Here is an 8588-nt window from a genome sequence, read left to right as displayed (position 1 = left end):
CTCATGGCTGCTGCCTGGCCTTAATGCATCACTATCATGTCTACCCTGATCTTCTGGCATGGTCACACCCCGTTCCTACTACATTGCATGTTCTGTAGAGACTGGCCCAACAGTGATTAGTCTACAGTACATTTGACTCATAGAGAACGGTCCACAGACGATTCCTTGAAAGGCCTGGAAATGTATTGGGTCAAGTTCTTGCTGTGTTGAATGGGTAGGTATAGTACTTGGAGGTAGGAAGCGGGGTAATGTTAATGTTGCGAGTTGGCCTGAGCGCCTGCCCCTCCATCAGTCTTGTACCTCGCATAGGCCGAGGCGACAAACAGGAAGTGGCCCACTTTCCTTACATGAGACGAAGAGAAAAAGCTTCCGTGTTAGAGTATCCCAAATGCCTATAAAGCTCAGTGTGTAGCATCTACGCCCACGCTCTCTTATTTCCTCCTTTTCCTTTAAACAGACACCTGCAATGGTGCCAAAGCCATTAGGCGATACCTACCTACAGCATCGTCGCCACCTACCTGGAAGACGGTACTTGTTAGCGTCGTTCTTTCGCAAGTCAAGTGCTTGTGTCAGGCTCTCTCCTTTACTCTCTCAAGGCAAAAGCCTTCGTCTCTGCTTCTCAGTCTCGTTCCTCAAGGCATTGGCGGACCCTGTTAAGGGGCCGGTCTCCTGTGGACAACAAAGACTAGTCATGCCTACTTTCCAAACCTACAATGACCAGTAATAGTGTCTTGAGGAACTCAAGGGTCTTTCTTCCGCGCTCTCCAAAACAGGTGACAAAATCGCAAGCGATTTTCCAAAAGAGTCCTTGAGGAACGATAAGCCATATCTGGTGGTTTGCGGGATGTTTATAGAGCGAGTTTAGGAGTTTGATTTCTCAACGCAAATGGGTCGATTCAGAAGTTGGGGTAGGAGCTGTTAGTGGCTGATTTCAGTGCGGGGTTTAGGAACTACCCGAATTACAGTGGGTCTACAAGTGTAGGGCACCATTTAAGATGCGATTCGCCTTATATTCGCTGAGATGCCAAAACCTGTGGGAGTGGAAGCAGAAATGAACAATAATGATTTAGTGACATTCTCTCTACGTACGAGCTTCCTGCTAAGAATAACATATGGAATCCATCAAACAATCCAAGTACCAGTGCAGAGGACGAATTTAACATTCTGAACTGCATAATGGCCATGATATACGGCCGTAATCCCATTGTCATGGGCCGGGGAGGGGATTAAGCTAAGTGGACAGGCGAGGGGGACGTGGAGGTCATATCCTATGCAACTTAGCGGGGCCGACTCTTCCTCGCATCGCCAGTGGTGTCGACAGAGTCTCCTACAAAGACGTTGTGCTCCTATCAGATGGGGTTGGTGCTTTATTGGTAGGTGGAGGTGTGTTGTTTTTTCGAAGGAGTGGATGGCACGCGGTGGGCCCAACGGTCTGATCGTTTCGAAGATCCCGGAGGATCGCTACGAGGCCCTTCAACTGGAGCATTGGCCGAGGGGAGCGCTGAGACAGAATCTAGCGCTGCTTTGTCATAGAACGTCCAAGTATCTGGGACGACAATAAACACGCAATCCTGGGCCAGCTCCGGGGAGTTGGCCATGTGGCGGTGGTTAAGGAAACCTGCCACCTTGCCAGTGCACGCGAAGAGCGTGTGGGGCTGAAACTGGGTCGCGTGTCTGTCCATCATCTTCTTGCAGAGAGAGGTCCAGGGATCCGCGTGAATAGGGAAGATGACGAAGACCTGAAAAGGATGGAAGCCACCAAAGTGGGGTTTATCTGGGTTCCCAGGGAGAATGAAGCTCGAAAGCTGGACGAAGCCGCAGCACTTGAGTTGTGTGTCACCCAGTGTCGATATTAGGTCTCCATGGAGGAGGGTCTGGCCGGAGCCGATGACAGGCCCAGCGAAGCTGACTATGGGGGGCATGGTGGGAAGGTTCTGTGTGGCGGTAAAGGATTGCGGGGCAATGCTGCAGCAATACGTTAGAACCGATCCAGCTTGATTACAGGGCAAGCTTGGACAGACAAGTGGTAACTTTGGTCGCGGACCATGAGCACGGGAGTGTTGTAGTCCTGAGGACTCCTAATAGTCTCGAGACTATCGTCCGGCTCGACCGGCCAGGTGAGAGTGTAGGGGTGGACGCGGCCGTAGAATAAAAACCACATGTTCTCCCATTCGGAAGCAATAAATTTCTTCTCGTAGAGCGATATGTTAAGACTGAAGAATGCGCTGTCGGGATGGCCGTCTCCACTGTCGACTTGCAGTGACCGGTATTCTGGGGCGGTGATCCAGCTTGGTTGAGGGAAGGCGACTCTTGCAACGGCCTCAATATTGAAGCCTTTGATCTGGTGTTGACCGGGATGCGCAAGCTCCTAGGGGGAACTGGCATACGCAAAAAATATCATGGACATGTCACAGCCAATATTTCTCTGGTATTGGAGCGGGCGGCGAGTGTGAGCGCCGTCCTTCTCGTCGGGCGAGGGGAGTGACATGATGAACTGTCGCGTAGGATGGCTCCAGCATGAGAGATGTCTGTATCTATTGTTGTCTGTGAACCCTCGGTCTTCCGTAATGAGACGGGAGCACTCTGGCTACATGCATCTCTCATCTGTGGCGGCGGTGGTTGCTGCAGAACCTTCCAGTAGTTTCCGTAGAGGACCGTGACACTAGATGGAAGCTGGAAGCGGAGGCTGTGCTCTGTAGGCAGGAATAGGAAACATAAAATGGATTTTATCGTCCTACTGGTCGATGAAGCTCGCTTTGAAGCTCGGATACCTGCTGCACAAAGCTAGGCAATGGCCGGTATGGTTAGTGAGATATCGATTGAATCGTTTCATAATGAAGTCTGTAAGGAGGCCCGTGGGGATGTCAGTCAGATGGTCCGTCAAAAGAGCAAGCGGAAATGGCGGTTCAGGCTGGGCAGAAAGCGATCATGGGGCAAGTTTTTCTTTTTTCTCTTCCGAGGGGGGGGGGGAGAAGGGCTTAAATTATGTGGACCCCACATTTTTCCTCGAGCTCCTTCCAGTAAGAAAAGAAAGCCATTCGTTGACAGGCGAAAATGCGGGGAAAGACTTTGATTGGAGCACCCATGGCGCAGACCGACGTCACCCGCAGGGGCTTGCCATGCGCAGCGTTCCACGGATGCACACGGATGCAAAGCAGGGGCGAGCCGCGGTGGAGCTGCGTGGACAAAAGTGCCATGAGGAAAGTGCCATGAGGAACGACTTAAATTTCCGGGGGTAGAGCATAAGACCCTTTCGTTCCTCAAGGGCATTCACAGGCCACACTTCATGCACCACAATATACGCGCCTCAAAAAGCCACACTTTCAAGCCTCAACTGAGGCCGCAACCCCACAACAACGGGAAAGGCCCGTTCCGAAAGGTTTTGGAAGGGCCCGTTAGGGCCCGATCTCCTGTCGTTCCTCAAGGGCATTTTCTGCGCCACTTCAAGCCACACCGTAAAGCCACCTCAGCTGCGGGAGGCCTACTGGCGAAACGTGCTATGCCCAAACCAGGAGACCCCGCGCTCCGCGAGCTTTCCAAGACCTGGACGGGCTCACCACCAAGCTTCGATAGCTGACTCGGCCGTGTTCTTAATCCTTTTCGTTGTGCTCTAAAACGCTGTCGTCAATCTCATGAGATGGCCCGCTTGCAGGATCCACAACAAGCCTCCGGAGAACGACTCCTCGCCCAGCTTGACGACGCACTGACTCGTTACGAATCAGCTCAGTGCTTCTCTTGTGGCGGGTCTCTTCCCGTTTCTCCCACATCTGACTATGGAGATTTCACGAGCGAAAAGAAACCAGTAACTTGTCCTCGGCCAGTTATCTTCTGGCGTAACGGAAGAGTGTCCAAGTATACAACCATCGATTGCACGTGGACTGCTACGAGGGACTGGGAGAATAGTCTGGAAGAGTTGGTCCAAGATTGTTCCCCTGCCACTTTTGGATGCGACGACAAAAATGTCTTCGATGAGAAGATCCGCAAGGCCGGAGCAATAGGTGCGCATTCCGTATCCACGAATTTCAACCCATATGACTTCGGCATTATAGATGCTGTTACCCGAGAGCTACTCCCTGGAATCGTAAGAGCTGGGAAGGAGCCGGCGGTGGAGAGATGGGGAATCATCGCGGAGCTCTACCAGCTGAATATCTATTCAGGGCCATCAGGCATGTTCAAGTCCCACGTGGATACACCCCGCGGACGAACACACTTTGGCTCGCTTGTCGTCGTCTTGCCAACTGAATTTCAAGGTAGCACTCTTACCCAGCCCTGATAATAAAGAAAATTGAAGCCCCTAATCTGCTACTAGGCGGTCAGCTGAAAATTGTCCACATGGGTCAGGAGCGGGTTTACCTCGAACAACCTAAGTGGCATTTCCGTAACGATACTATCAGATGGGTTGCGTTCTACAGCGACTGCGAACACGAAGTTCTGCCCGTCTCTGCCGGGCACCGTGTCACGCTAACTTACCATCTTTACGTCTCTGCACATATGGGCGGACTGGCACAGCCGCAACTCCAGACTCCAGGTTCGAAGACTTACCCCATGTATTGTGGCGTCAAAAACCTTCTTGCATCACCTACGTTTATGAGAAGTGGTGGAATCCTCGGCTTCCATTGCTCGTTCCAATACCCTGAGACGTGGGAGGGCACGTATTTCTACGAACGCTATCCGCGTACACTAAAGGGCATCGACGCCGTCATCTTCGCGGTCTTCCGAGCCTTCGGACTCACTGTTCATATAAAACCCTACAACTGGCGAGTGGAGATGGCAGATGTCAAGACACGGCATCAGATTCTTCTCTCCGCCGGAGTAACCACCGGCGGAGAACCAGCAGTGAACAACAAAGAGCTTGAACAGTTTGGACGCGGACACTATGTCGGCGATGAAATTTTCAGCCACGCCAATTGGTTCAATGAGATGCCCCAGGGGGTGTCGGCTGGGGCAGGATATCTCGTCGGCGCAAAGCCAACTCGGTGGTTAGGCAATGAAGCCGAAGTTGAATGGGACTATTCCTTTCGTGCGTTGTTCGTGGTAGTCCCCGCGTTTTCGGACCGAATCCTTGAAGCTTAATTTTTTCCCAGTTCTTTATTTTCTATCATACCGCGCCGCTAGAAAGTCTGGGAATGCGTTGAGGAACTCAAGGGTCTTTCTTCCGTGCCCTCCAAACTATGGAAAGAAATAAGCTCGGGCCAAAAAACTGGTCACACGCAGACGCCAATCGACTATAAAGCCCACTGCTCAGCATCCATGCCTGCACTATCTTCTTTCCTACTTTCCCTTCAAACGGACACCTGCAAGGACACCTACAACTGCTATAACCCCAAGGCTGCGCCATACCTACCCAGGGATGTTGGCTTCACAAGACAAGTGCTTGTGTCAGGCTTGTTCTTTCTTTCACGAGGCAAGCGCCTTGCTTCTCAAGCGCTCACGCTCGTTCCGAAAAGGCATTGGCGGACCCTGTAGGGGACCGGTCTCCTGTGTCAAGCCACTCTTGCCAATTGCCCATTACTAGTCATGCTTGAGTTTGCTCTGCGAGTGGCGGGCACTATTCTGGAGCAGAAGCAGGATACGATGAAAAGCGACTCAACCACTTGACTCGAAAGGAGGTTTCCTGAAAATGAAAGAGCAACGGGTTCGTGCTGTTGTAGGCCTGGCACCCCTATGACCAAGATCCTTCCGACGTTACTTTCTCTGGCTCGACCTCTTGGCACCTTGAATTGCAACATGTCACAGCGAACAGTTTGACTGGCTATCTGTACAGTGGCCAATCGATGACCAATCTTATCAGTCAAGTGGTACTTCTGACCATGTTGGAACTTCAATTGGCTCGCCAGGATGAACCAATCACCACCATTCAAGCGAAAGCTACGTTACTGGATCCGTGCTTTATCGCATCGCATTTGGTACAGGGTAGACCGGAACGAGTGTCCGCCAATGATTGTTTGCAAAAGAAAAATTGAGCACTGACCTCATGCGCCACCTGTAGCTTGTACTGTGGAGATACCGTGATCGAGATGTACTCTGTGTGTGTGTGTGTGTGTGTGCGTGTGCGTGTGTGTGTGTATGATTAACGTCTACATCTGCTTGTCTACCCGAGATCACCCGCTGTCGGAATAGAAGCCACCGCTCGTACGGCCTGCTCGACAAGTTCGGAAGATACTGTGATATGGCCATATGATCTTTTCAATTCAAAGCTACTGCCGACCAGTCCCCAAGATATTTGGGCTGCCGCGATCTACGTTTCGTCGACAAGACAGAATGCGATCGGAGCAAGACCCCCAAGTACGGGCGTGGACAGTAAGAGAACATTCTGGTTGCTTTTCCGAGGTGGCCTGCCACATGTCCTTGATACCAATGACGTTCAGACCGATGCGTCTCCCAAGAACGGGCCGACGTCTTGAAGCCGTGAAAAGAAAAGGTTGTGGCAAGCCTCTACGCTAGGCATGGTCAGCGTCTTAATCGAGGTGTACAGAGCCTGATACCAGTCTCATAAGCTCTTCCTCGATCCGCGAAGGAATGCTGAGGCCGGCCGTAGACGTCCGGATTGCCTAGAAGTTGTTAGAAGGAAGTCTGATGGTCACGTTTGGGAAGCACTTACAGTCATATGGTTGCGGATCTTCTGTAATTCTTCCTTACCACCAAGCTCGTCCGGCCCACCGCTCTTGACCTTCTTGACGACAAGATCCATAACAACGGAGATACTCTTTGCATATTTCCCCACATCTTCACCTGTAGCGCCCGCGTATTTCAACTGCTCGCCCACAACATCCAGCCATAAACTAATGCCTGTCCACTGTAGGATGTGGCCGCCTAGTGCAAGTGTCTGAACGCCTTCGGGTCGGAAAAGAAAGTGAATTGTGCCTGAGGGGGAAAAGACTGTCCAGCCTGGGCGGAGTACAACATACCTCCAACGGCTGTCTCTGTGGGGTGCAGTGGGGTTAAGCATCCAATCACGATACTCCCCGCGGGTCGGACGTGACATCCATTCAAAGCCGATGCAGCCCTCTTGAGCTGTAACCCAGGTCGAAAGTCCGCGGCTGTCTATGCGAGGTACCGTATTGTGTCCACCCTCGGAGAGGAGAACCCATTCTGAAGTTTCTCTCCACTCATGCCCGGGTCGGGTTGGTCCCTCTGCCTCAGCTACTGCCTGGACCGCGTCACGCATTCGCGACAGCAACTGGCAGTTGTCACCATCCAGAAAAGACGGCAGGATCGATGGTGGAAGCGGGCTCCGGACTTCGAGAAGGCTCCAAGGGTCGGCGGTAGGCTGAGCGCGTAGGAAGCGCTCTCCTACCTCTCGCAGAGATTTGTGCAGAGATTTGTATTGAAACGGAGGGCCGTATGTACCAAGGGATGATGTCTGGACAGCCACCAGCCGATCGAAATCTACTATTCGATCGAATAGCTGCCTGATAGGATGACCTTCACGCCAGCGGAAACGCTGCTGGCCTTGCGTGAAGACAGGAACTCCAGGAAGGTGGACCTCGAACCCTATCGCTGCCTCATCTCCGGACCAAAAATGCGCCTCAGTGGTGCTCGACCCACTCAGCACCGGTGGTGTACTGTCCAGCAATATATTGTAGACCAGGTCGTCTCTCATCTCCCCTCGAGAGCTCGGGACTGCTTGTCGTCTCTTTATTTCGAGCTGATGGAGGACCTGCTTCCGAAAGGCTTCGTCACCAACCCGGTCGTGCGTCGGCCGACTTTGTTGAGCTATAGTAATTGCTGAAGGCCCTTGGTTGTACGATTGCTCATCAACCCGGATTCTCCTGTACGCATGATTTCCATCGGCGTCAGTAAATGAGGCCCGGCGCCGCCGCAGACCACTGGCTGCAGGTGAGATATCTTGACTATCCTGTTCAGAAAGGACGAGTGCCTCGATGAACCTCCGCACATGTTTCACACATAATTCTCGCGGGATGGCACCACCGCTATTCCGAACGTGACATTGTTCAGCCAGTGAGATTTTGAGCTATGGAACCACACACGAACGGGACTTATCGTGTTATATTTCGCCAAACTCCACCACTGGCAGCTAGCTTGTCATCCTGCCTCAGCACATGTCGAATAGATTTGCCATCTCGTTTGCTCCAGCACTAAAGGCTCGCAGGCTTCGACGGCGGCGTCGACAAGGGATGCAATGTGAAACAAGCAAAGAGGATTGGTCTTGCTGGCGAAGATAATCACCTCGCTCCATATTGATTGTATACGAATCTAAATTAGTCGCCGGATGAAAGGGCCACACGAAGACTGCCTACCAAATGATCTCCGAAGTCCGACCAATGGATCTCATCCTCAGGTGCCACAGACCCCATCAAAACTATAGGTTGAGGATAGAATCTCCCAAGCCTCCAACTTCACCGAAACTAGTACGTGTCAAGTATCATGTTGCGAGTATCGTGTTTGGGAAGTTCTTCAATAAGTCCTGCGAGCGGCTTTGACCATCTCGCCCGCTGTCAGTTTGCATCATAGTTCTCACCATAACCCATTTCGACCACACCGTAAACAAGTCTGGCCAGAGAGCTCCTCGAGACGCTCATATTCCGCATTCATGACCAAACATTCTGTTGTACCGCGGCGTGCGT

The 8588-nt window shown here is 52.1% G+C and overlaps 3 protein-coding genes across 3 annotated transcripts; 2 read left to right on the top strand and 1 right to left on the bottom strand.

The window, feature by feature from the left end:
- Positions 1-1367: 1367 nt before the first annotated feature.
- On the bottom strand, positions 1368-2488 carry J7T55_014279 (uncharacterized protein; the record flags this gene model as incomplete). Its single annotated transcript, XM_053136321.1, has 3 exons — positions 1368-1965; positions 2022-2288; positions 2388-2488. 3 exons carry the CDS (start codon positions 2486-2488, stop codon positions 1368-1370), a joined length of 966 nt encoding a protein of 321 aa, XP_052986097.1.
- A 798-nt stretch (positions 2489-3286) lies between these two features.
- Positions 3287-3577, top strand: J7T55_014278 (uncharacterized protein; the record flags this gene model as incomplete). Its single annotated transcript, XM_053136320.1, has 1 exon — positions 3287-3577. One exon carries the CDS (start codon positions 3287-3289, stop codon positions 3575-3577), a length of 291 nt encoding a protein of 96 aa, XP_052986096.1.
- Positions 3578-3637: 60 nt separating this feature from the next.
- J7T55_014277 (uncharacterized protein) lies at positions 3638-5073 on the top strand (the record flags this gene model as incomplete). The annotated part of the gene is made up of 2 exons (XM_053136319.1): positions 3638-4250; positions 4310-5073. 2 exons carry the CDS (start codon positions 3638-3640, stop codon positions 5071-5073), a joined length of 1377 nt encoding a protein of 458 aa, XP_052986095.1.
- Positions 5074-8588: the final 3515 nt, after the last annotated feature.

The sequence above is a fragment of the Diaporthe amygdali genome, assembly GCF_026229845.1.
Source record: "Diaporthe amygdali strain CAA958 chromosome Unknown NODE_99_length_8588_cov_77_922453, whole genome shotgun sequence".
NCBI lineage: Eukaryota > Fungi > Ascomycota > Sordariomycetes > Diaporthales > Diaporthaceae > Diaporthe > Diaporthe amygdali.
Note: the sequence above shows the minus strand (reverse complement) of the source record. Positions and strands in the feature narration are given on the sequence as shown.